At 46.1% G+C, this 26,682-nt stretch overlaps 1 protein-coding gene across 2 annotated transcripts in view; it reads left to right on the top strand.

Annotated features, from left to right (window-relative positions):
* The window catches only part of BPHL (biphenyl hydrolase like), a 37,198-nt gene that overhangs the window by 8,113 nt on the left and 2,403 nt on the right, over nucleotides 1–26,682 (top strand). For both annotated transcript variants that reach the window (XM_041772164.1, XM_041772163.1), the window contains exons 3-6: nucleotides 653–819; nucleotides 2,869–3,022; nucleotides 13,752–13,883; nucleotides 16,972–17,095. In XM_041772164.1, coding sequence (XP_041628098.1) covers nucleotides 653–819; nucleotides 2,869–3,022; nucleotides 13,752–13,883; nucleotides 16,972–17,095 — 577 coding nt within the window. The remainder of the gene's footprint in view (nucleotides 1–652; nucleotides 820–2,868; nucleotides 3,023–13,751; nucleotides 13,884–16,971; nucleotides 17,096–26,682) is intronic.

The raw sequence follows: 26,682 nt of genomic DNA, 5'->3' as shown, positions 1-26,682 counted from the left end.
TTTTTTTTTTTTTTTTTAATGAAACAAGAGAATTTGACTTCTCTCCACACACTCCCCTCCCCCTCATTTAAGTGTTTTAGTTTCCTGGTGTTTACTTATCACCAGAAAATAAAATCTTCAGGGCTCTTCATGTTAGCTTAGTAAAAAAAAAAAACACCTGGGAATTTAGAATTCTACTTTGAATAACTTGGGCCAAATTTCATAAATTTGTTGACCGATACAATATCGAGATCACTCTCACTTGTAACAGTCATTTTTTTAAAAAGAAAGAAAAATAACCCAGAAACATATCATATCAGTAAGTAAGTCAGTATGCAGTTGTGTAAATTCCTTTTTTTTTTTTTTCAAGGAAGATTGACTGGAAAAGTATCAAAAGTGCTGAAATTTTACAGGACCTAATGAGGGCCTCTGTCCTCAAAGTAGCCACTAGGAGGAGACAAAAGGCAGGTCTGAACTCCACCAGGAAAGGAAGTCAGCCTCCCAGTAAATGAATTTACCATCAGGAGGCTACTTTGCTGAATGCATCCTGCTGCCTAACTTTGAGTAGAAACTAGTTACTTTGTTTTAAGATTGTAGTTGTTTCTGATTTTACTGTAATGTGCTTGAAATAATGAAATCATTCACCTGAGGGTAACTAAGTGGCTGTTTTTAGGAAGTGGAGAGACTGATTTTGGACCCCAGATTAAGAACCTGAATAAGAAGCTCTTCACGGTGGTTGCCTGGGATCCTCGAGGATATGGACATTCCAGACCCCCAGATCGAGATTTCCCAATGGATTTTTTTGAAAGGGATGCAAAAGATGCTGTTGATTTGATGAAGGTGGGTCTCTTAGGGAGGAACCCAGAGGAGGGAGGATGGCTGAGCCTGTCTTCATCTATTTTGTTTTTTGTTTTTTTTTTTAATTTCTATAAGGGTAATACCATGTGATTCCTACGGAAAATTCAGGAAGTTCAAATAGCTATGAATTAGGAAGTAAAAATATTCCATAATCCAACTGCTTAGAGATACTGCTGTTAGGACTTTGAGAATCTGCCTTTCCAGCCAACCTTTTTTTTCCCCCCAATTTAGTTAACATATAGTGTATTCTTAGTTTCAGGGGTAGAATTTAGTGATTTACCCGTTGCATACAACACCCAGTGCTCATTACATCAAGTGCCCTCCTTAATGCCCAGTCACCCTGTCCCCCACCCTCCTCTCCTCCAATGACCCTCAGTTTGTTTCCTAGAGTTAAGCATCTCTTATGGTTTGCCTCCATGCTTTCACCTTATTTTATTTTTCCTTCCCTTCCCCTATATTCATGTTTTGTTTCTTAAATTCCACAGTCATGTCATATATGATATTTGTCTTTCTCTGGACTGATTTATTTAGCATAATACTCTCTAGTTTCATCCATCATTACAAATGGCAAGATTTCATTCTTTTAGATAGATATTCTGTTGTATGTATATATCACATCCTCTTTACCCATTCATCTGTTAACGGACATCTGGGCTCCTTCCATAGTTTGGCCATTGTGGACATTGCTGCTGTAGACATTGGGGTGCAGGTGCCCCTTCAAATCACTATGTTTGTATCTTTTGGATAAACACCCACTAGTGCAATTGCTGGGTCATAGGGTAGCTCTATTTTTAACTTTTTGAGAAACCTCCACACTGTGTTCCAGAATGGCCGCACCAGCTTGCATTCCCAACCAACAGCATAAGAGGGTTCCCTTCCGGCCAATCTTATTACATATATAAATACACAGTTTTGTACTGATGGCATCATACTTATTTGTAATGTTTTTTCCAACTTACTGTTCTTTGAACAACTTGTCAAGGAGATCCTTCCATGTTAATAAATAATAAGTCTATGTAAGTCTTATAATAGTCACAAAATATTCCACTGTAGGGATGCACTGTCTTATTTCACCTCTCTCCAATGGTGGACAAATAATCAAAAGTTTTAAGTTGCTTTTCTTGTTATTATAAAGAGCAGTGCAGCGAATGTTGTTTTGTCCATGGAAATTTTATAAACAATGTTGGTGTGGACACCCCTGGACCTGTCTCCCGGTGCACATGTGCAGGTGTTCCATACATATTTAGGGGATGACGCTGGGTCACAGAAGATGCAAATATTCCTTTTACAAGGTAGTACCAGTTATTACCCATCTACTTTTAGGAATATATAGTCCCATCAGTATCTTGGACTGATAATTGTTTAACCTTTATTTTCCAAGTCATCCTATTTTTACTTCTAGGCAGTATGTCTCCAATGAAATCTTTGTTCAGTTTCCCTGTCCAACACATTTTCAGAGCCTGGTTGATTTAAGGACTAATATAACCTCCCTGTGACTCCCTCGTTCTCCAGCCTCCTTCCGCCTGTTCTTCCCACAGTTGCAGTCAGTGGTTTTATCAGATGCAATGACTTCATTTCACCCAGTAAATATCAAGTTTCCCTCTCTAATCTACATTACTATTCTCAAAGCCTTTGCTCAGGCGTGGGCGTGCATGCACATGTTACTTGTCATTTCCAAGGACAGCTGATCTCCAGTGTTTCCAGAAATTCTGTCCAACCAGAAGATGTAGTTCCCTCATTGATTCAAAATAACACCACGTACGTTAAGTTTAAAAAAAAAAAATTCAATAGTATAAACATATACTGTATTATTAGCTTCAGAGGTACTTAGGACCTTACGATACTTATATTCACACCAAAACTAATGGAGAAAAACCATTTACGTCATCAAATGGACTCTAGGATTTTCCTTTAATTTCCAACTGATGCCCCAAACCTCACAGGTGTATTGATTGTGACAGTTGTCCATTATCGGATTCTTCTAGTGGAGAGGGTCAGCTGTGCTAATAAGCATTTCACTCTCTCTCGCAGACTCTGAACTTTAAGAAGGTGTCTCTGCTGGGGTGGAGTGATGGTGGAATTACAGCACTCATTGCAGCTGCAAAATACCCATTGTACATCAACAAGATGGTGATCTGGGGAGCTAATGCCTACGTGACTGATGAAGATGAGAAGATTTATCAAGGTAGGTTTCATGAATCAGAGAGATCAGGACAAGTGGCACCTTTGCCCTCCCTTCTCAGGTCTCACTTAGGTAGGTATTGACAAGTCTTGTCTCATATGCTTCCGGGTCTCAGCCCTGAGGTCATGAGTTCTCAGAAAAGTCATACCGTGTAAGCAGTCTGTGTTCCAACACTTTCTATTTGCAGAAGCAACACCTTCATGACTCAGGAAATAGTCCTAGAAAATCCGCGTTCCCATTTCCTACTACTGATAGTGAACCTCGGGGAGGGAGGGCTTGGCCGAAAGTGTTATTCATAACCTCATTTAAAACTATGGGAGTGTAAAAAGGAACATTGTATTCAAACGTGGAACCTTATATTTTGATAAAGAAATTTTGTTCAGTTTTCATGAGGTTGTCCTTCAAGCTTATCTTTGACATTCTTAGAGGCAGGTCAGGCACCTGCAAACTGCAGCCTGTGCACCAGATCCAGCGCGTCTGTTTTTGTAAGTCCAGGCACTGATGGAGAAGGGTAGCATCATTAGAGCCTAGAGCTGAAGCAGGAGCGTCCCCTCCATCCCCATTTCCTCCCCTGCGCCCACAGTGGCTGCCTACATCGTGGTGACTGCTGGCAGCTCCCAGGCACCCAGCTGTGCAATTGCATTCAGCCGCTTGGGACTCGCTTAGCCTCCAGCATGCTGGCCAACCTGAAACGACTTGGCTTTCGGGAGGAAAGAAGGACGCATCGGGATCTAGGAGTGTCGGGGGCAGAAACCAACGCTGTCTCAGCTGCCCTGCCACCACCATCAGCTGGCCTGGCCCACCAGGACCTCTTCAGTCTGGCGGCTTTTTTTTAGATTTGATTTATTTATTCATGAGAGACACAGAGAGAGAGAGAGAGAGAGAGAGAGGCAGAGACACAGGCAGAGAGGGAAGCAGGCTCCCTGCAGGGAGCCTGATGCAGGAGTCGATCCCAGGACCCCGGGATCACTCCCTGGACTGAAGGCGGTCGCTCAACCGCCGAACCACCCGGGCATCCCAACAAGTCTAGTTTTATTCAGCTGTTCTGCAATCCACTGGTTTCAGTAAGCCCCTAAATGGCTGTGTTCTGTTGTAGAATCTTCGTTCTTTACACTGTTTGGAAAAGGACTATGAGCCTTTTAAATGATGAGTCTGATGCAGTCACCCATCCTGATCGGTACTCCTGCCTGTCCTTGTATCCCTCCAGGGTTCAGAGGAAAGAAAACACTGAACTGAATGAAAATGCATGTGACAGGGCCTGCCTTCTCTGTCTGATATTTCCAGTGTCTCGGTCATGGGGGTGGGAGGTGGTTCAGCATTTGCTGGCTGTCTTTTTCCCTTGGGAATGGGTCAGATTTGCCTGTCTGGAGGTTGTGGAGCTTTTTCATTTATTTGTTTTGCGTGTTGGTTAATTTGGGACTGTTTTCATTGTACTATGTTGTGAGACGCGGTCTCTTGTTAAAACTCTGAGGAATGGTGATTTTTTTTTTTTCTTTTCTTGGCATGCAGCCACCCTGGTTAGGTTCATTGCGAATTCTGCTTAGACTTCTGTGGGTTGTAGTTCCATCATAGGGGCAGTTCTCAAAGCCTGTGCTACGGTTCTTTGTATCTGCCCCGCACAAACCCTGCTCGGGCTATGCTGGGACGTAGGTGGTGGATTCTATGGTATTCCGGTTCTTGAAGCTTATGCCCAGTGCTTTTTTTTTTTTTTTTTTTTTTTTTTTTTTGCATCTGCCTCATATATGGAGAGCTTTGGGGTGATCCCAGGACTTGAATTGTCTCATCAGTCCGTACACAGAATTAGGGACCCCCTTCAAAGCTCCTGTGACAAGAAAGACAGGTTTCCATGCTTTCCTCTCCTGTTGCACAGTTCTGTGCAACCAGAGTCATCTTTAGGGCAAAGCAGCAAGAGAAAAGAGAGAGAAGAAATGACAGAGATTTTGCCTCCAGTTGTCAGATACTAGAGCCCCCCTTCTCTGGTACCTTTGGTCAGAGAGCTAGCCTGCTCTTGGGGTTGTAGGTGCCTGCCTGCCGTGCCCCTTCCCAACATGGACTAGGGTAAGAAGAGAGAGAGAGTCTCCGTCATGCGGGGGAGCGTGTCCTGGTCCTCCGGCCAACCCTGGGGGTCTTCTCCTGAAGTTTCTGCCTTCAGCGGCCCCCATGCACGCGTGCAACTCACGCCACCCCCACCGCATGCTTCAGAGTTGGGACTCCGAGGAAGAAAGGGGAGGTCAGAAGCTCACCCCTCTTCCGGGCCACTGTTCAAGGTTTGAGTCTGCTGAGCCTGCCGCTCTGGCCGTGGCAGGTAGGTGGTCCTTGTTCCGTCTGGAGTTTAGCTTCCACCAGGGAGAGGGGCTCGCGCCAGCTTCGCCCGCACCAGGCCCGAGGGCCAGTGGGTGCTCACTTGAGCAGACATCCCGCGGCTTCTGCTCTGACGGGGGGCGATGTTGCACCCCTCGTTAGCTCAGCAGCTGTCCAGCGGGACCCCTCCTGAGTCCCGGAGCCGGCTTTCTCTCCTCCCGCTGCGCGGGCACCTGCGTCCGGGCAGCCTGTGAGTCAAAACGGGGCGCGTCTGCACCGGACTCCTTACCTCACGACTCTTCCCCACCCCAGCCTCAGGGGGAGCACCGGCTACCTGGTCCTGCCGGGGGGGCCCCCACTGCCTCTCATTCAGCCTCTGAAGGTGACGCCCCTCTTCCTGCCCACGCCCTGGGCCCCGAGGGCACCTCGTCCTCTTGCTGAGGCCAAAACCTGGTCCTTTGATTCTGCTCCGTAAAGCCCTCGGGTCAGGACCTCGGGGCACCTGGGCCGGAGGCCGTTGAGCCAGCTGCTGCCCTGGCCCCCGCCTTCCTGTGCGGCTCCCACGCTGAACAGCTGCCACTCCCGGACAGGTGCTTCCTTGGCGCCCGTCTGCCCTGCCTCTGCTCGCCCGAGCGGCTCCCCTCAGCCACTCCTCACCCAACACGGCTTCAGCCCCCATTCCAGCACCCGCGGCTCTGCCTTCGTGGGGGGGGGGGGGGCTAAGCCCTGGGACCTGGGGGATGCTTGTGCCTGTTTGGCGCCAGGACACTTCACACAGCACTTCACGGCAGCCACTTGTCCTGGGCAGTGCCACCCTGTCACGCATTCCCCTGCAGCCCCTGCTGGGTGCACTCGCCATGTCCAGCGACGCTGACTTCCCTTCTTTATGCAGACAAACCCCAAGGATCTCCCTCTTAACCTCACACCCTGGGGTTACTGTGTGCTGTGTGTGGGCTCCCTTTCCCTTTCCCAGGCACCGTTCCCACTGCCTCGTGCACCCCCCAGCCCCCGGAGCTTGTGTCGAGGTGGCTTCCGACCCCCCAGGCCTGTGAAAGCAGCGCCTCGGTGCTCCCAAGCCCCCAGGATGCTTTACTGCCCTTTGGCTCCTTGGCCATCCTGCAGCATTTGAAAATACACACGAGGTGGGGTGCCTGGGTGGCTCGGTTGAGTGAGGTCTGCCCTGGGCTCAGGTCGTGATCACGGGGTCCTGGGATGGAGCCCTGCTTCGGCTCCCTCCTCAGCGGGGAGTCTGCTTCTCCCTCTCCCTCTGCCCCTCCCCACTACCGTGCTCTCTCTCTGAAATGAATAAATCAAATGTTTAAAAAGAAAACACTCACATGATATGATATTGACCGCACCCCCCTTTGTGAAGCTGTCTCTGCCTTGAAGTTCTTGCCACCGCGTCCACGGCTTCCCCTTCTCTCTACTTGCTCTCCCTGACACCGCCCCGCTCTGCGCTGCTGGCCCTGGGACACCGGGCTCTCCCAGCTGCCATCCTGAGCTCTCACTCCTTCTTGTTCATACACCCAAGGAGCTTCCCTCATCACTTGGCGTCGTCAGACTCCCAAATTCCAGATATTACGCTTCAAGGTCTGTTTTCTCACCTAGTTGCCCCACGGGCTCCCTACAGTCAGTGTGTCTAGAGTCGAACTCATAATCTTTCCTCTGCACCTGTTCTTCCTGCTACGTTTCTCAACCTTGATAAGTGACGCTCAGTAGAATATACTTTCTTCCAGAAAAGCATATAGCATGATTTATTGAGTGCCTCCTATGAGCTAACGCCGTTAACGAAGCTATTTATTACTCAGCTCGGGGCTGAGGAGGCGAAGAAACCTGGGGTGACGGCGCAGCCGGGAGGTGGGCCAGTAAGGCCTCTGCAGCTTGGCCTCTGCGGTGCAGCGATCCAGCCCTCTGCGTTCTTCCCGCCGTCTGCTGCGCTGTCTGGGATCCATCTCACCGTTTCCGTTCCTCCCGCCAGGCCCCGGGTCCAGGCCGCCCCATCTGTCTCCACTTAGATGGACCGGCACTTTCCACCCTGTCCCGCCTTTACCTCCTTTCAGTCTCCTTTCCAAACTGCTTGGATAGTCATTTGCTAAGATGCGTCTTACTTGAAAACCCTCCAAGGTCTCGCATGGCTTTCCAGATAAACAGAATTCAGACTCCTCTGCTTTGCTTCCAAGGTTTGAGCGAGCCAGGACCATCTCCCCTACCCCCTCAACACCCTGCTGCTTTCCTGTGTCCCTCTGCTGCCACTTGGTCTCCTCTACCCCCGCACGCCCATCTTTTTCTTTGGCCACCTGAAAGTTCTAGTAATAGGTGGCACGGCTCCCGTATTTACTTGCTGGCTTCTGTTCTCACACACTTAGATCTAGCAGTGCCTCCTCCAGGAAGCCCCCACCACTACCACTCCCTCCCTTTGCCCCTTTGAGCTCACTGACCCTCCTCTGTCCTCCCCCGGCCTCTCCTACAACATTTATCCCATTCTTCTACAGAGGTATCTTACAACTGGGCTAGATGGTAAGCCCGTGGGAGCAGAGACTGTATCTTATTCAAGTTTGTACCTGCTGTGACTAATACTCAGCAAGCTTCAAATAATGTTTACTGGATTAATTCACTAATTAATGGAGAGTGAATGAGTTTTCTGGTGCTTAGCACAAATTATATGCTCAGAAAAAGAAATGTATCAGTCTGGGGTGGGGGTGGGGGATATAAATTATATCCCTTTCGGTTCAGCAAATAGTTTGATTCAAATAGTTATTTTAGGAACTTAACTGTGAAACATAATTGCTACTTATTTTTTGGTGGAAGTCATGCTTTGGGGTAAAGCTGACTTCCTCTTGAAAAAAAGTAAGTATATAGATACATAGAATATTTTTGAGTGCTTATAATATGCCATTTGCCATTGCTAGCACATTTCAAATCTAACTTATTTACTCTTTATCTCAGCGTTATTATAATTCTCATATTTCAGATGAAGAAACTAGCAGAGAGATTAAGGAACTTGCTCAGGGTCGCTGAGCTAGCAGGTGCAAGTGCTGGCATTCAGACCCAGCCATTATGACCTCTGAGCCTGCGGGCCTTACCCACAGTGCCTGCTGTGAACATCCGGCTTGCTCCAGCTACAGCTGGATTTTTCTGCCCCTCGAGGTTTAGATAATATTTCCTGTGAGAGTCAAAAGCTTTGCTCCGAATTTCACATACTAATAGATACCTCTCATTCCAAATGCCTGCTTTTACTGAGTTAATTCACTTTCAGAAATCTCTCGCTGGGTGCCTGGGTCGCTTAATCTGTTAAGTGTCTGCCTTCAGCTCAGGTCATGATCTCAGGTCCTGGGATGGAGCCCCGAGGTGGGCTCGGTGCTCAGTGGGGAGCCTGCTTCTCCCTCCCCCTCTTTTCCCACTCCTCCCCACTTGTGCTCTCTGCTCTCTCTCAAATAGATAAATAAAATCTTAAAAAAAAAAAAATCTTCCACTATCCCAAGAAGAGGAATTTACATTTTAGGAAGAAAAATGTCTTCATATTGAACAGTAGCCAACTTGGATCTTAAAAAATCTTGGCTTTCTTGTCACAGGAAATTTTTTTAAATAAAAATACATATGATTTTATAAAATATATAAATTTAAGGGGCACCTGGGTGGCTCAATGGTGGAGTGTCTGCCTTCAGCTCAGGGCATGATCCTGAGGCCCTGGGATCGAGTCCTGCAGTGGGCTCCCCTCAGGGAATCTTCTTCTCCCTCTTCCTGTCTCTGCCTCTTTCTGTGTGTCTCATGAGTAAATAAATAAAGTCTTTTAAAAATAATAATAAATAGGGATCCCTGGGTGGCGCAGCGGTTTGGCGCCTGCCTTTGGCCCAGGGCGCGATCCTGGAGACCCGGGATCGAATCCCACGTCGGGCTCCTGGTGCATGGAGCCTGCTTCTCCCTCTGCCTGTGTCTCTGCCTCTCTCTATCTCTCTGTGACTATCATAAATAAATAAAAATAAAAAAAAAATTAAAAAAAAATAATAATAAATATATATAAATTCAAAATGTTATATTACATATTAATTACATTAACATAATAATATATATTGCATATATAAACTAAACATTTGTATTATATCTAATGTATCTTACAAATATATAAGTTAATTATGAATAATGTATATTTATGCTATATATTATATAAGGTATATATTTAAAGTTTATTTTGCAATTTGTTATATAATATTTTATTATTTTGTAATTGAATTTTATTTAATTGTATAATACTTGATACATATAATGTAACACATGTGACACTGAATTACGGGCACCCATGAGCCTACCATGGAACCTAAGATTGATCCCTGCTTATACCTTTGCTGTATCCGCGTGCTTCCTCCCCAGTGTACCCCTACCTCTCGGCTGAGTCCTGCCATCATCCCTGTGCCTTTTTGAAAACACTTCTGTCACATATGTTTCTATTCCTAAACAATATGTAATTTAGTTTCATTATTTTCTTTGAGCTATGCAAAGTGACTTCATACTATAGATCTTCTCTGAGTCACTTTTTTTAGTGAACATTGAATTTCTAAGATTCGTTCATGCTCTTGCTGTATCATATTCCATAGGACAAATGTATTTTATGTCCTTCTCTTTTATCGATGGTCTATATTTCACTCTTGCCGTGAACATTCCTGTACATAGATGTCTTCAGGGCCTATGAGTAACAGTGTTGGTCTGGAGCGTAGGCCCATACATGAAATTTGCTGAATACTGTGTTATGCAAATACACCACATTACAAGTGACCCATTGTTTTCCAACTAAATAAATTTGCATTTCCACCTCCAGCATATTAGATTCCTCAATTTATATCCTCAACAGAAACTTGCAATCACCAGACTTCTTAATCCTAGCCAGTCAAATGGATGTGAAATGGTATCTGACTGGGAGACTTAATTTGCATTTTCCTCCTACTGATAAAATTGAGAATCTTTTTTGCGAAGTTATGCACCACTGGGTTTTTCCTCTGTATTGTACCTATTCATGTCCTTATATTTCTTTTTGTAGATTTAAAACTTTTATGTAATATTTGATACGTACAAAATGATACACTTAACAGACCTACCTGGTGACACCCAGGAGACTAGAACACTTCCCATTATTATTACAGTGCTACTGATTGGCAGGGCTTTTGTTGATAGTCTTATTATTTTCCCCTTGCTGGTTAGGAATCGTGTTAGTAGTTGTGCTGCACAGCATATGGCTTGTCCTTTTGCTTCCTTTACAGACAGAACTAACGTAAGTGTAAAAAAAAAAAAAGTGTTTTGCTTTCTCGTGAACTTGGCGAGTTTTGTGCGTTTCTACATTTACGGACCCATTTGTCACTTTCTTTACTCTCGCCTTTCCTTCTTTGATCTCAGATACTCCTGAGCTCACTTCTCCTTCTCAAGTTATTTTTTAGAAGTTCCTTAAGGGCAGCTCTGTGAGTAGTGAGCTCAGTTTTTACCTCAGAATGTCTTTATTCCACACTCCTTCTTGAAAGATCATTTGGCTAAGTACAGACACGTAAATGGCAAATTATTTTCTCTGCCATTCCGCCGTCTACTGCGTCGCTTGTCTGCTGGCGAGAAGTTTTGCGGGCGTAGCTTTCGCTCTGAGTGGTGGGTCTCACCGCTGGCCGTCTTTCAGGGTCTTTTTCTGATTTGTTGCTGTTTTACCATTGTGTGTCTAGATGCGAATTCCTTTTTAGTTAATCCAGTTCGGGTTACATTCGATTTTCGTCTGTGGACTCTTATCTTTGATCAGGTCTGCAAGCCATCCGTGACGGGTCCTTCCCGAATTGCTTCTCCTCTGCTCTCCCCCGTCCTCTCCTCCTTCGGGGACTGATTGGACTTTGTGGGCCTGGTCTTACCATCTTCCCTGTGTCTTGCCCATCTTCCTGTCTCTCTGTGCCCTGGTCTGCATCATTTCTTAAGCTTTCTCTTCCAATGTTCTAGCTTTTTCATTAGCTGCATAAAGATTCGGATTGTTTTCTGACCTGTCATTAGTACTCTTAACCTGAAAACATGTAAGCAAAAAGGACCATGTAGACAAATTGATGATGCTTTCCTTCAGATGGGATTTACGTTTGCTACTGTAGGGAACCACGGAATTAATACCAAATTGGGGCCATCTTAATCTCCAGTCAGTCTAGGAATCCCAAATTCAGCCCTACCCACCCAACCCCAGCTAGTAGTCGCGTTTCTCCCAAAAGCAACCCTGCCTTTTGAGTAGTCTTACCACTCTTTTTTCTGTTTTTAGGTTCTCTTCATTCTCACACACACACATGCATATCCTTGCTGTATCACATTCCATAGGGCAAATGTATTTTATTTCCTTCTTTTTTATCAATGGTCTGTTTTCCATTAATGGCAATGGCAGTTTCCATTAATTGCTGCAACTCCAACAATGCAACAAAAAAAAAAAATGTTTTTTATGAAAGATCTAGTTGTAGGGACACCTGGGTGGTTCAGTCGGTTAAGTGCCTGACTCTTGATCTCAGCTTAGGCATAGGTCTCAGGTCGTGAGTTCAAGCCCTGCATTGAGCTCCACACTAGGCATGGAGCCTACTCAAAAAAAAAAAAAAAAAATCTAGTCATTTCACTGCAAGGACACCTTGCAGAGGATGTGGTCTGCAGTAGAGCCCAAAGTAGAAATATCTATGGGAGGGACACCTGGGTGGATCAGCCATTGAGCATCTGCTTTCAGCTCAGGTCATGATCCTAGAGATCTGGGATCGAGTCCCACATTGGGCTCCCCGCAGGGAGCCTGCTTCTCCCTCTGCCTGTGTCTCTGCCTCTCCCTCTGCGTCTCTCATGAATAAATAAATAAAATCTTAAAAAAAAAAAAAAAGAACTATCTATGGGAAATTTCTTTACTGGCCATCTTTATGACATCTTGCTCCTCTCTCCTTTCCCCTCTTCCAACTCTCCTGTTTCTTCTTCCCAGATCTCGTCCCCACCCTCCTAATTTCCAGAGTTCTGTCCCCTCTGTGAGGTCCTTTTGTTCCTGTGCAGAGCAGGTCAGCTCTCTGGGCTTACCTCTGCAGATTTGAACTGATCTGGGGTCATCTGTAACAGCATCTACCTTCCTTAGAAGGCAGTTGCAGTTGTACATGACAGTTTTCCTTCCACTCTGTTATCTGTACTCACTGAGTACATACAAGGTGCCTACCAAGGGCCTGGCACCACCGAGAGTGCTGTGGTGGGGTTATTGTTCAATAGTTCACATCATTAGTAATGTGTTGTCTTTGCGGTGTACTGTGTAGCAGAGGCACTGCGTTAAAAGCTGTCTGTAAGCAATATGTAATATGCTCAGAAGCCTTCGAGTTATCAGTGTGTTTAAAGAAATACAGAAAAGAGGGGATCCCTGGGTGGCTCAGTGGTTTGGCGCCTGCCTTCGGCCCAGGGCGTGATCCTGGGGTCCTGGGATCGAGTCCTGCATTGGGTTCCTTGCGTGGAGCCTGCTTCTCTGTCTGCCTGTGTCTCTGCCTCTCTCTCTCTCTCTCTCTCTCTCTCTCTCTCTCTCATGAATAAATGAATAAAATCTTAAAAAAAAAATAAAAAATAAAGAAATACAGAAAAGAATGAGTAATTAAATTTGTTCATGCATTTTAAAAGGAATTTTTAGCTACTATTTCCTTTCCTAAAGAATGAATCATCTGTAATAAGGTTTTGAATTCGTAGTTAGCCTTTTACACCCATATTTCTTCAGTAGCAGAAACCAGAATGAATAATTTCTCTGTTTTTCAATGGACATGAATATAATTCAGGAAAAAACCTTCTCTTTTATAAATCATGTCAGTCTTACTACTCAGGTAACTCTAATTGTAGGAATATCATCTTATATCTTACGACTTTAACAGCATTGAATGCAGATCTAATTTCATTCAGTTAGTAAAAGTTCATTTTGTGCCAGGCACTGGTTTGGGTTCTGGGGATAAATGGACAATCAAACAAAGCCAAGTTCCTTTCATCTTAGTGGGGAGACCATCTGCCAGGGGCACAGAAAATGCTGATAGATGTTAAGCAGAGTAGATGAAGGGAGAGTACTCTCGGAGGGGGGCGGTCTCAGTGACCTGGGTAAAGTGAGGAGTAAGCCACTGAAACCAGGGGCAGGGGGTGGGGTGGGGTGGGGGGCTTCCAGGCAGACAGCAGCAAACACCATGGCTCCGGAGTAGAGTATGTTTGCAATACCTAAAGATAAACCTTACTTATCATTAGACTAAACCTGTTCTTTTTTTTTAGAGTTTATATATTTGAGAGAGTGTGAGCAAGTGAGAGAAGGAGCTGGGGGAGGGGCAGAGGGGGAGGGAAGGGTAGGCTCCCTGCTGAGCATGAATCCCAACACAGGACTCCAGGATCACGACCTGAGCCACCCAGGCGCCCCTAGACTAAACCTGTTCTTGTCAATTCATCTATTTTTCAGGTATCCGAGATGTTTCTAAATGGAGTGAGAAAACAAGAGAACCTCTCAAAACCTTATATGGCTATGACTACTTTGCCAAGACCTGTGAGAAGTGGGTGGATGGCATCCAACAATTTAAACATCTTCCAGATGGTAGGTTATATGAACTGTTTAGCTCTTCCTTTGCTGATTAGAGACGCTGCTTGCATTCCTCCCTTGGTGTTCCAGAATTCCCTGGTGATGAATGCATTCACCCATTGTCCTTTCACACTGATGTGCGGACAGAGGATGCTAGTGATTGTATACCATACATGCTCTTGTAGAATAAATCCACCTTAAACTAGATGATGTGTATCAGGGTTCACATTAAGTCTTTAATAGCAAACTGTTCTTTCTTTCCTTCTAATCCTTTGTGCGTATGATGACAAGTAATTCTCCAGAAGCCTCAAATAGTGTTTGTCTTTTTCTAATTCTGGAGTTGGATAATCAGAAAACAAACAAGCTGCCACACGTACCATATTTTTTTTCTTTTTCACATATAGACGCATTATATCCTCTGTCACTGGGCCAAAAAAAAGAAGGCCTGTCCGGCCTGACCTTCAGCTCCACCAGAATTAGCCTGAGGAGAACTGTTCAGTGTATTTCCCCACCTTCAGAACTTAGTTATGTGACTGTAGCTCCCCGTCTTTATCTGAAAAATTAACACGATTTCCAGTAACAGGAAGAACTGACATCTTAAAGAGAAATTCTGAATTAAAGTTGTTTTTAAATAGCTGTTTACATTTATAATCATTCTCCTATTTTAATTGCTAAAAGAATAGAGAGAGTAGCTAAGATCTAATCTGGGAGCACGTTGATGACAACATGGCTGCAGCTGCAGGACCAGTTTGATCCATTAGGTAATCATTTCCAGAGTGAGTCACACCTATCAAAACTTTCACAATGAAAAGGACATTTGGAAATGTTACTTTTTTGGTTCAGGTTCAAAACAGCAAATATATCCTGTTCAGATGCAGTACCCAGCCACAGAAATAGGCCGTGGCAAATGTGTCTCCCTCAGCTCTTAAAACAAAAATGCCATAAAAAAATGTCTAAGACGGTTCTCCTTTAAAGAAGGCAGATTTTTGAAATGTGGACTTTTTATGCTTTCCTGACTAGAGAGCTGAAGGGGTAGGAAGACCCAAAGGTAGAAGCAGAATTAAATCAGCAGACTCAAAAATATGTCCTGTGTTTGTCAAAATTTAAACCTTCCATCCTAAGGAAAGACACTGTCGAGAGCATGAAAAGACAAGCCACAGACTGGGAGGAAGGAAATATTTGCAAAGGAAATACTTGCTAAAGCAGGTGATCCAGATGTACAAGACTCTTCACATCTCTTGTTAGTAAAACAAACAACCTGATTAAAAGATGAGCCAAATAACAAGATCCCAGTGCTCACCTGTTAGAATGGCCAAAGCAGGATTTTGAGGGCCGTGAAAATACTCTGTGATCCCATAATTAAGGTTCCATGTCATTATACACTTGCCCAAACCCACAGAACGTGCAACACCAAGAGTGAAGCCCAGTGTAAACTCCGGACTCCGGGTGACGATGACGTGTCAGTGCAGGTTTATCAGTTATAAAAACATCCCACTCTGGTGGGGAATATTGATAGCGGGGGAGGCTGTGCACGTGGAGGGGTGGGCACAGAGGAAATCCCTGAACCCTCCACTTTTGAAAAACCTAAATTTTTTAAAAAACAAATATAGTTTTAAAAAAAAAAGGAAAAAATGTCAAAATATAGAGGAACTAGCAGTGCATAAATAATTTTACAGCAAGACTGTTAACAAACTAATTTTTTTAAAGAATTTATTTATTTATTAATGAGGGACACAGAGTGAGGCAGAGAAGCAGGCTCCATGTAGGAGCCCGATGCAGGACTCGATTCCAGGACCCCAGGATCACGCCCTGGGCTGGAGGCAGACGCTTAACCGCTGAGCCACCCAGAGGTCCCTGTTAATAAACTGCTTATCTCCCCTCCACACTCACTAATCTGACAGGAGCCCCCTTTTTTCCCATAATTGTGCACTCAAGTTTGTGGGTGCTCAGTTTCACCTCGGGGCTAACTGCACAGATTTGGAGCCAGACAGGCCCGGGTGTGAAGTGTGGCCTTGCTACTTTGCTACTTGGTCACTCTCAGAATGACGGGCAGACTTCGCAGCCTCTCTAAGCTGCCGCTCCTTCTGTGAACCCAAGAGGCGAATCACCACCCCGCAAGGTGCTGTGAGGACTAACGGGGTTCTGATCTGCGTTAGCAAGTGTGTGTCACCCTAGGGACCGGAGAGGACAGCTTCTGAGACCTAGAGAAGTACTTCCCTAGCCAACCTGTCCCCTTCTCATTGAGCAGGCCGTGACCCCCATACTGAGGAGACCAGCCGGGTGCCCAGGCAGCACCGCAGCAGGCCGGTCTGGGCAGCACCCCAGCTTTCTCAGGTTCCCAGGGACCCCAGCAGAGGCGGGGGAGGAGGGAGCTTGCTTTACGGAGTACCTGCCCACTACCCAGAACTGTAGCTGTGACACTTCCTTTTGGCCTCACGGCCACCCCAGAGAACTGTAACTGTCCCCTGTTTGACCAGAGAGGAGGCTGAAACTCATCTCTGAAGAGCCACCAAGATTCCCCAGGCAGGAAAGAGCAGGACAGGACCGGAGCCAGGTTGTCCCACCTCGGACTTAAAAGCGCTGTGACAGGAGGAGATGAGGGCCTCACCATCTCCAGAGTATGTCAGGAATGTCACGGAGGCAGGAGGCACGTGTAACCTAAAACTTCACAGTGAGGTGTAGAAGCCCTAAGGGCTAGCTGGGACCTCAAGGAGCACTAAAGACCTTATTTCAAGGGAAATGCTTTTGAGGTGCCAAGCATCTACCATCAGGTTGCAAACTGGGGACTGCTATTCATGATATACAGAGTCGTGGGGTTTTTTTGTTGTTGTTGTTTATTTTCCTTTTTTGCATGAATTCCGCATATAGTCAGGCAAAGCTGCTTGTTTACCAGGAGAGCTTTCCAAGAAGAAAAAAAAAACCTGAGAAACAGAAAAGGAGGCCCACCGATTGGGAGAGCTAGAAGACCCCTCAAGGCCCATCCGCAAACTCCCTCTTTAGGGACAGGGACACGGAGGTCCGGGGGAGGCAGGACACCACGCCTCTGACTCACCTGGCGCCCTGGCCACCCTGAAACAGATTCTCCATGCTGTTTGTCTTGCAGGGAATATCTGCAGGCACCTGCTGCCCCTGGTTCAGTGCCCCACCTTAATCGTGCACGGGGAGAAGGATCCTCTGGTCCCTCGTCCCCACGCCGACTTCATACACAAACACGTGAAAGGGTCTCGGTAAGTGCAGTCCCTGCCAGTCTCTGCTCCGGCGCGCCCCCCAGAGCCAAGGATGTCCCTGAAGGAGCTATTGAAAGGAAACGTTGGGGGTGGAGGGGTTTTTTCTTTAAGATTTTATTTATGTATTTGAGAGAGAGTAAGAGAGCACGAGCAAGGAGCGGGCCCGTCAAAGGGAGAGGGAGGGAACCCCATAAGGGCTCAATCCCCGGACCCTGAGATCATGACCTGAGCCGGAGGCAGATGCTGAAACCACTGATCCGCCCAGGCGCCCCGGGGTTGGGGGTTTTTAAAGCCTGAGCCCCCCACCCCCCACCCCCTCCCAGTAAACAGTACTGACATGTTTAGGATTCCCGGGGAAACCCAGAGCACGGGGAGCCCTGACTTATGGGTAAACGGGAACCAGAAGGAAAGGAATTCTTAGACGGACCTCTTACGGTTGCCGTTGCCGCGAGAGCAAATGTGTTAATAGGTGCTGAGTTCTGTACCACTGCACACAGCTTAGATTTACAGCAAGCAGTGTTAACTAAAACGGTTTTATATAATTTGGGGATTTTCAGATGAGTTTATTGTTATAAAAGTACCATCTACCCAGGAAAGAAAATTTGTGAAATCAGAACAAGAAAACGAATTGCCCGCTGCTTGTCACTCATTTAAATATCTCTGCTGTTAGCATTATTAATGTGTTCCTCCTTTCTAGTATTTTAAAAACGTAGACATAATTATATTCTGCATTCAGCTCTGAATCCTGCTTTTTTCCCCACTTTGGATTCTGCTGTAAACTTCTCATGTTATTTCAGCCTTAAATATGTACACATCAGATGGGAAGCCTGTTATTCAGAATCACAAAATACCAACGTATACCAAGCGGTGTTGGTGGCTCGGTCGATGAAACAGCAGATACATGTTACTTGTTCTTCGCATTCTTGTTTCTGCCAAGCAGCCTTGGGCATCGAAGCAGCTTATTATACATGTCAGCAGAAATTCTCTTCTTCAATTCCGTACATTTTTGTATGGAACAGAAACTTAATTTTTAAATACTTCGGCTGACGCAGAAGCCAGGTTTTGCTGGTACTTCTATCAAGATGAAAATTCGAAGTTGAATAAATTTAGTGTTTCCTTTCCATGCCATGGGTGCATACCATGGAGGAGAAAGTGAGCTGTGACAGGGGGATAGTGACCTGATTTTATTTACTTATTTTTTTAACAAACATACTGGGAAATAAGCATCTAAGTGAGTCTCGACCCCTTCGGAGACTATGTATTAATCCCAGAGATGCTGTCATTATTCTGGACATCTTTGGGATTCTATGGAATTCTTTTGAAATTGGCTTTATTAATGACTTCATAAAATCCTCCCTCCTTCCCTCTCTCCCTCCTTCCCTCTTTCCCTTCCTCTCCGCCTCCCTCCTTTGCTCCTTTCCCTCCATGAGCTGATTTCTGATGCCCACCTTGAGCTGGCACTGCCTGGCATGGTTAGTGCTGGTCCCTGTCCTGAGCACTCACACAATCCAGCAAGGAGAACAGACTCAGAAACGGTTCCACGGGGGCTCCCAGGTGGCTCAGTCAGTGAAGCACCTGTCTTCGGCTCAGGTCGTGATCCCGGGGTCCTGGGATCGAGCCCCATGTTGGGCTTCCCACTTAGCTGGGAGTCTGCTTCTCCCTCTGCCTCTCCCTCCTGCTCCTGCTCTCTCTCTCTCTCTCTCTCTCTCTGTCTCTCAAATAAATAAATAAAATCCTTAAAAAAAGAAACAGTTCCACTACTTTTTAAATTATTATTAATTGGGATCCCTGGGTGGCGCAGCGGTTTGGCGCCTGCCTTTGGCCCGGGGCGCGATCCTGGAGACCCGGGATCGAATCCCATGTCGGGCTCCCGGTGCATGGAGCCTGCTTCTCCCTCTGCCTGTGTCTCTGCCTCTCTCTCTCTCTCTCTCTCTGTGTGACTATCATAAATAAATAAAAATTAAAAAAAAAATAATTATTAATTTCTTTTAATTCCAGTATAGTTAACATACAGCGTTATATTAGTTTCAGGTGCACAGTATAGTGACTCAACAATTCTGTATGCTAACTTGGGGCTCATCCTGATAAGCGTCCTCTTAATCCCCATCACCTATTTCACCCATCCCTCCATCCACCTCCCCTCAGTTTGTTCTCTGTAGTTAAGAGTCTGTTTCTTGGTTTGTCTCTTTTTTTTTTCTTTTGCTTATATGTTTCCTAAATTTCACATATGAGTGAAATCATATCGTGTTTATCTTTCTCTGACTGACTTCTTTCACTGACCATTATACTCTCCAGCTCCATCCATGTCGTTAAAAATGGCAGGATTCCATCCTTTTTATGGCTGATATTCCATTGTGTATATATACGACCTCGTCTCTATCTATTCATCTATCAAGGGACACTTGGGCTATTACCGTAATGTGACTATTATAAATAGTGCTGCTATAAACATAGGGGTGCATGTATCCCTTTGAGTTAGTGTTTTTATATTCTTTGGGGTAAATACTCAGTAGTGTGATTACTGGATTGTAGGGTAGCTCCATTTTTAACTTTTTTTGAGCAAGCTCCATGCTGTTTCCTAGAGCGGCTGCACCAGTTTGCATTCCCACCAGCAGGGTAAGAGGGTTTCTCTTTCTCTGCATCCTTGTCAATGCCTCTTGTTGCCTGTGTTGTCAGTTTTAGCCTTTCTGACAGGTGTGAGCTGATACCTCCTTGTAGTTCCGATTTGTATTTCCCTGAGGATGAGTGATGTTGAGCATCTTTTCGTGTGTCTGTTGGCCATCTGGATGTCTTCTGTGGAAAAATGTCTACTCATGTCTTCTGCCTATTTTTTAATTGGTTTATTTGCTTCTTGGATGCTGAGTTTATAAATTCTTTACATAGTTTGGATACTAGCCCTTTATCAGATACATCATTTGCAAATATCTTCTCTCATTCAAGAAGCTTCTTATTTTGATGAAGTCCCAATAGTTTATTCTTGCTTTTGTTTCTCTTGCCTCAGGAGACATGTCCAAGGTCAGAGAAGTTACCGCCTGTGCTTTCTTCTAGGAGTTTTATGGTTTCAGGTCTCACATGTAGGTCCTTAATCCATATTGAGTTTATCTTTGTGTATGGTGTAAGCCATCCACTACTTCTTTTTTTTTTTTAATATTTTATTTGTTTATTTATTTCTGATAGAGAGCATGAGTAGAGGGAGGGGCAGAGGGAGAGGGAGAAGCAAACTCTCAGCTGAGCAGGGAGCCCGATATGGGGCTTGATCCCAGGACCCTGTGATCATGACCTAAGCTGAAGGCAGACACTTAACCGACTGAGCCACCAAGGGGCTCCAGCCATCCATTGCTTCTTAATCATACTATTCCATGATAAATTTCTTGGAGAACTTTTAAATGTGAAGGACATGCTTTTTATTCTACAATAAAATATGATTATTATAAGCCTGTATGATTTTTAGATCTATATAGTATTTTATATTTTAAAAGGCATTTTACATACAATACGTAATTATGCTTCACAACAAACTTGTGGAAAAAAATGTCCCCATTTATAGATGAGAAAGTGAAGATTGAAAGATCTTAAGTAATCTCCCAAGGTTGCATAGATAGCAAATGACAAATCCTAGATTTTTTTTTCCCTCCTAATATAGTACTTTTCCCCCCACAGTACATCTGCCTCTCATAAACATACTCTTACTTTAATATGATGGTAAGATGCCTGGATTATATACTTGACCTGGTTAATTGTCCTCTAGCTTCAGAAATGACAGGTTTTTGCACGCTAATGCCCATGATAAATGCAGTGTATTCTCTTAGCCAGGTTCAATAAAAGTCAGTCTGCAAGGAAGTTTAATTTAGGAATTCTGTTCCAAACCCATCTCCTAGCAACAGAATACATCAATATGGGAAAAAAATATTCCCTTCCTGTTCAGATGTTAATTATTTCAGTAGACTATTTTATGGAAGATCATTTTCTTTTTTTATTTTTATTTATTTATTTATTTATTTAGAGAGAGAGAGAGAGCACAAGTGAGCACACGAAGAGGGGAGAGGGACGGAGGAGGGACGGAGGAGGGACGGAGAGGGTCGGAGGGTGAGGGAGAAGCAGACTCCCCTCCTGAGCGGGGAGCCCGAGGCGGGGCTGGATCCCAGGATCCCAGGATCGTGACCTGAGACAAAGGCTGATGCTTAACCCGCTGAACCACCCAGGTGCCCCAGAAGATAATTCTCTAGAGCAGATATTCCTTGGAACGAATGAGTGGAAGGTGAAGTGTTATTGGCAGTGATGATCTTAAACTGGCTTGCATTTTACACCTGCTGCCTTCCTCTGCTAAAAGAGCCCTTTTTGTGGGGCCTGAACCCACCCAGAGCACAGGTGGTTTATTTCGGACCCCAGAAAAGGAAGGTGGATTCATTAAGCACCAAAGTCCTGAGATTCAGCACTGCAGGCCATGTGGCAACAGGAAAGCAAGGTCGAGTGGCAAGTTTGCAGTGAACTCAGTATTTCATTACCTTGCCAGGTACGTGTATAATTAACTGTAAGGATACAGTTTATCCCTTCAAAGATTATACCAACAAATAGATACCACGTATGAAACTAATGCCTTTTTGTCCTCAGAAGGAGGCCAAATGAAGGCTCAGGTGGTTTAGCAGGCCTGTTTGCTGTGTGTGTTAATTTGTCTCTCTTTTTCTCTTTGTGAGGAACAATGGTAGTGAAGAGGCCTTAAAGATCATTCCAGTTCAGCGTTTTTAAAGACTTTGTTTTTAGGTCGCTGAACCCTTCCTCCTAACAGACTCTGATGCAGAAGTCCAAGACATAATACATACAAATACATACATAATACATAAAAGCTACTCTGATTCTAGCAGTGATGGGGAGCGCACCTTGTCCTGCCCCAACCCCTGTGCGTCCTCTGCTCATCCAGCCATCCCCTCTAGACTGTGAAGCCCTGACGCTGCTCACGGTCTCCTTGGGTAGCCTGCTGCTTCTTGGGCATCACTCTTCAAGGCCAGCCCCACACGCTTTCAGAGGGTTTGCACCGAGGAGAGGTTGGCAGCCTTTGGGGTTGCGGTAGAGAAGCCTCAGGAGGCAGTGGGGCCGAGCCAGCTCAGAAGAGGATGTGACTTCACAGCTGGTGAAGCCACCTGTGTTTTCCCTCTGTGAGTACTCGTCAGCTAGCACCACTGTAACAAGTACCACATGCCGGGTGGCTTAAATAGTAGAAATGCATCCCCTCATGGTTCTGGAGGCTCGGAGTCTGAGATCAAGGTATCGCTGGGTTATTTCTTCTAAGGCTCCTTTCCTTGGCTTATAGGTGGTTTTTCTCTCTGTGTCCTCGCATGGTCTCTCCTCTCTGTGCCCTAATCTCCTCTTATAAGGACACCAGTCACATGGGATTAGGTCCCACCCATATGATCTCATTAATCGCCTCCTTAAAGATCTTCTATCCAAATAAGGTCTCACTCTGAATTGCTGGGCGTTAGGACTTCAACATACAGATTCCTGGGACATGAATTCAGTGCACAAGCATATGTTTCTATGGAGGTGCTCAGATCTCAGGAATGAGAGGACCAGCAGAGACCAGGATCCAGGTTTCAGACCTGGCTGCAGATGACCAGCACCTTGCCTGGAATCCCTCTCCACAGCCCTCCTCTCCACCCTCTCCCATTGCCTGGCCACGTGTACTCATCCCTCAGGTAGCAACTCAGATGTGGCCTCCTCTTCCAGTTACTCATCTTTTTGAGACCACATGGTCCTTTTGAATAGCTGTGAGCATATGAATTTAATTTTCCTCCTGTTGAGCATCTCAGCACCGGTTCCAGGATGTGGTCTGGTACATTTTAAAGTGCTTAGTACACTTTGAAAGAAAGAGAACATGAGAGGCACACAGGGGCCATTGACTGGTGACTCAGTCCCAAAAAGTGTGGTGTAGAGTCCAACTGCATGTTCCAGGGCCGGAGCCAGAGAGCCAGATCAGGTGGGAAAGAATGAGGGGCAAAGTCCATGTGTGCAAAGAGTTGGCACCAAGGGTCCAATGTGAACTGGAGGGGAGAGGTGGGAGGTGGAATCTTGCCGAGAGAGCAGAATTGGTATGCTGGGATCCTGAGCAGTGCTCAGCAGTGGGTAAGAGCACTGGCAGGGACCCCGTTAAACCCGCCTTTGAGTGCTGGCTCTGGCACTGTGTGCCCGTAAGCGGTGCGCATATATTTCTGTACCTCTCTTTCCTTGTAGGTAAGATGGGGACGATACCCATCATTTCAAAATATTTTTTTGAGGAATTAGGAAGTATTTGTACACTTAAGATCTAGTAAGAGCTCAGTACACAGTAGCTGCCACTTCTGTGGCTGGAATGGTGGTGTAGATGCAGGTGACCAGGGTCCCAGGAGACAGCTGGGATGTAGCTTGACAGCAGGTCAGGGGCAAGCTGCCCTCTGACCCGACTTTCAGACCATTGTCAGTGTGGGCATATGGGCGTCTCAGGATTCTCCAGAGACATAGAACCAGTAGGTTACACTCAACAGACACGCACACACGGAGGCTGGTTGACTTTATGGAATAAGGAATTGGCTCACGCAACTATGAAGGCTGAGAAGCCTGAGACCTTCAGTGGACAAGCTAGAGACCCAAGACAGCTGATGGTAGGCCTGAGAACCCAGAATAGTCAGTGTTTCCATTTGAGCTCAAAGGCAAGAAAAAGCTCATGTCCCAGTTTGAAGGCTGTCAGGCAGGAGGAATGCCCTCTTACCTGGGGGAGGGTCGGGCCTTCACCTGATTGGATGTGGCCCACCTATATCGGGGAGGACAATCTGCTTCACTGAATTGTAATGATTTAAATGTTACTCTCATCCAGAAAACACCCTCACAGAAATGCCCAGAACAATGTTTGGCCAAATATCTGGGCATCCATGGCTCAGTCACGTATAACAACAAAACCAACCACACAACAGGGAGGGCACAGGTACCAGCTACTCTGCACGGAGGTCCTGGCCTGTGGTAGGTTATGGGAGGGTGTGCCGGCAGGCTGGCAGTGAGGGGGCACGCGATGAGGCTGTCTAGGCAGTGGGGCACGTGCCACAGGTTCTCTGTCTGACTCATGGGAGGGGAGAAGGACTTCCCTCTGCAACTTCTGGGCTCTTCAGGTTGGGCCACCAGAGGTTAGATGGCCTCAGGCCTCCAGTGCAGCCCAGAAGGAGCTGAAATTAGTCAACCCTGGTGACAAAGGCTCCTGCTGACGACAGGATTGTCTTCAGCTCAGTGGTAGAGTGAGGCAGGTTACTGGGGGCAGGTGGACCCTGCAGGAGGGGTAGCCGCCATGGCTCCCACTTCCAGGCCACTCCAGCCTGGGGACGGTGGGGGGAAATCTGCCCCCCCCCCCGTCCTGACTACCCCAGACGACGTTTTATCTGCCTCTCCGCATCCCAGAACTTCTAGTTCCTCATCTCTAGCTGCTTGCTGCTGTGCTTGATGGGAAAGCAAGTCAGCTCAAGACCCCACTTACAGTCCAGGTACAGGGTGAACACCAAACAGGATTGGCCTCGTCCTTACAGAGCTGAGTCCTTTCTATTTCAGAGGGAGTGGGGTCTCATCCTTTCTAGAGAAACTTTACCTATGACATTTTGTAAACTCTCTCTCAGGGATCTTCACTTGGAACGGATTGTGTTAGCCAAATGTAAATGCGTCATGCTCCCAAGTCAGAGCGTTGATCATCGATGCTGTACACAGAACCATAGCGAGGACTTTTGCATATTGTACAGTGCAACCCAGAGTAAGGAAAGAACAGGAAACATGTATTGCTCACTGCGTTCCCAAAGTTCCCGTACGACGCACCTTATATGCATCATCTCATTTTGTCTTTGGAATAATCCTGTCGGGTAGACGCTGTTACTTGTCCCCCTGGAAGTGTGGCTTAGGGAGATGAAGTAACTTGCCAGCATTGATGCCACGTTGATTAGACTGGACACGTCCTGCCCCCGTAAAGGCCATGCCTTGAACCCTGTGGTATCACCTCCAGTTACATTCAGCTGTGACTCAGAGCTCTCAGTCTGGTCAGAGGGCTCCAAGGCTGGCTTCTCCACAGTCTGATAGACCCTGGCGGCCCAGATGGGGTCTGCTCCTGGCCGTGGCATTACCAGAAGAGCACCCTCTGAGGCAATTTGATTTCTTTCTTTTTTTAAAGATTGTATTTATTTATTTGACAGGGAGAGAAAGAGCATGAATAGGGGAAGTGCCAGAGGGAGAGGGAGAAGCAGGGAGCCTGGTGCAGGACTCGCTCCCAGGACCCCCGGATCCCAGGATCATGACCTGAGCCAAAGGCAGTCGCTTAACCAACTGAGCCACCAAGTCGCTGTTTGATTTCTTTCTAAGGCTTGAGTCATGGTTGCATTTGAGAGAAGGAACTTCTCAGAAATCTTCTTCCCTTTCCCAAACATCATCCAGGAAAGAGCCTGCTGGAGAGGATGCAGGCTTGGAGGCCATCTCCCACCCCATTTCACCAGCTTAAAGGGGATTGTGGCCTACCCATTATTACCCTTTTCTTAGATGGGCTTTCTGAAAGAGGCAGAGAATAAAAAATTACTCTTTTTTTGAGAGAGAGTGCAAGTTGGGGGGCAGGTGGGGCAGGTGGAGCAGAGGGAGATGGAGAGAGAGAATCCGAAGCAGGTTTCATGCCCAGGGTGAAGCCTAGCAGGCACCTCAGTCTCACAACCCTGAGATCACAACCTGAGCCAAAATCAAGATTTGGATGCTTGACTGACCGAGCCACCCAGGTGCCCCGAGAATAAAGAATCCAAAGGGGATGTTGTTGGCAACCCGGCCTGGGTGGCCTTGGAGGGAATGCCTGAGTGTGGCAAGTCCTCCCTGTTAGCCACATGGCTGTCCAGTTTCATAGTGGAGGAGATCCAGGCACAAAGAACCAGCAGCCTGTTTTGGTTTAAAAAAAAAAAACAAACAAACAAAACAGGTGCACCTGGGTGGCTCATTTGGTTAAGCATCTGCCTTTGGTTTGGGTCATGATCTCAGGGTCCACATCAGGCTCCCTGCTCAGGGGGCATCTGTTTCTACCTCTGCCCCTCCCCTGCCTGTGTGCATGCTCGTGCTCCCTCTCCCCCTCTCAAATACATAAAATATTAAAAATTAAAAAACAAAACAGACATAACTAGCAACCTCATATACAATTAGTTTTATCATATCCAAAGCTACAGCACATTGTTCGTGACCTGCTCCAGTCTGTAGCTCTCACGGCTTGATCTGCAAGCCATCGAAGGTTAGACTGAGGAGGGAGAGGTAGTATGATGGGGCCAGCATGTTTGTCCTTGGCCGCCTCATCTGTAAGGAGCATCCTAGAAGGATTGTTCCCAAGCAGAAGTGACCGCTGAATGTGCACAGTGGGACCAGACACATTTTAGCTTCTCAGAAGATCTAGAGACAAAGCTCTTTTTTTTTTGAAGGTGCCAAATGCAGGCAGGAACCTCTCCTGGGAAAGAGCAGTTTGCATTTATTCCCTCGGAGGCCCCTCCATTTCCAGTTGTACCATGAGTCTGATGGTGGGGGACTTGCTACTCATTTTCCTGGAAAATGTGATTGTTTGAAAACCA

This window comes from Vulpes lagopus, chromosome 10, assembly GCF_018345385.1.
Source record: "Vulpes lagopus strain Blue_001 chromosome 10, ASM1834538v1, whole genome shotgun sequence".
Taxonomy (NCBI): Eukaryota; Metazoa; Chordata; class Mammalia; order Carnivora; family Canidae; genus Vulpes; species Vulpes lagopus.
The sequence above is the reverse complement of the archived record's forward strand: the minus strand, read 5'-3'. Positions and strand labels throughout refer to the sequence as shown.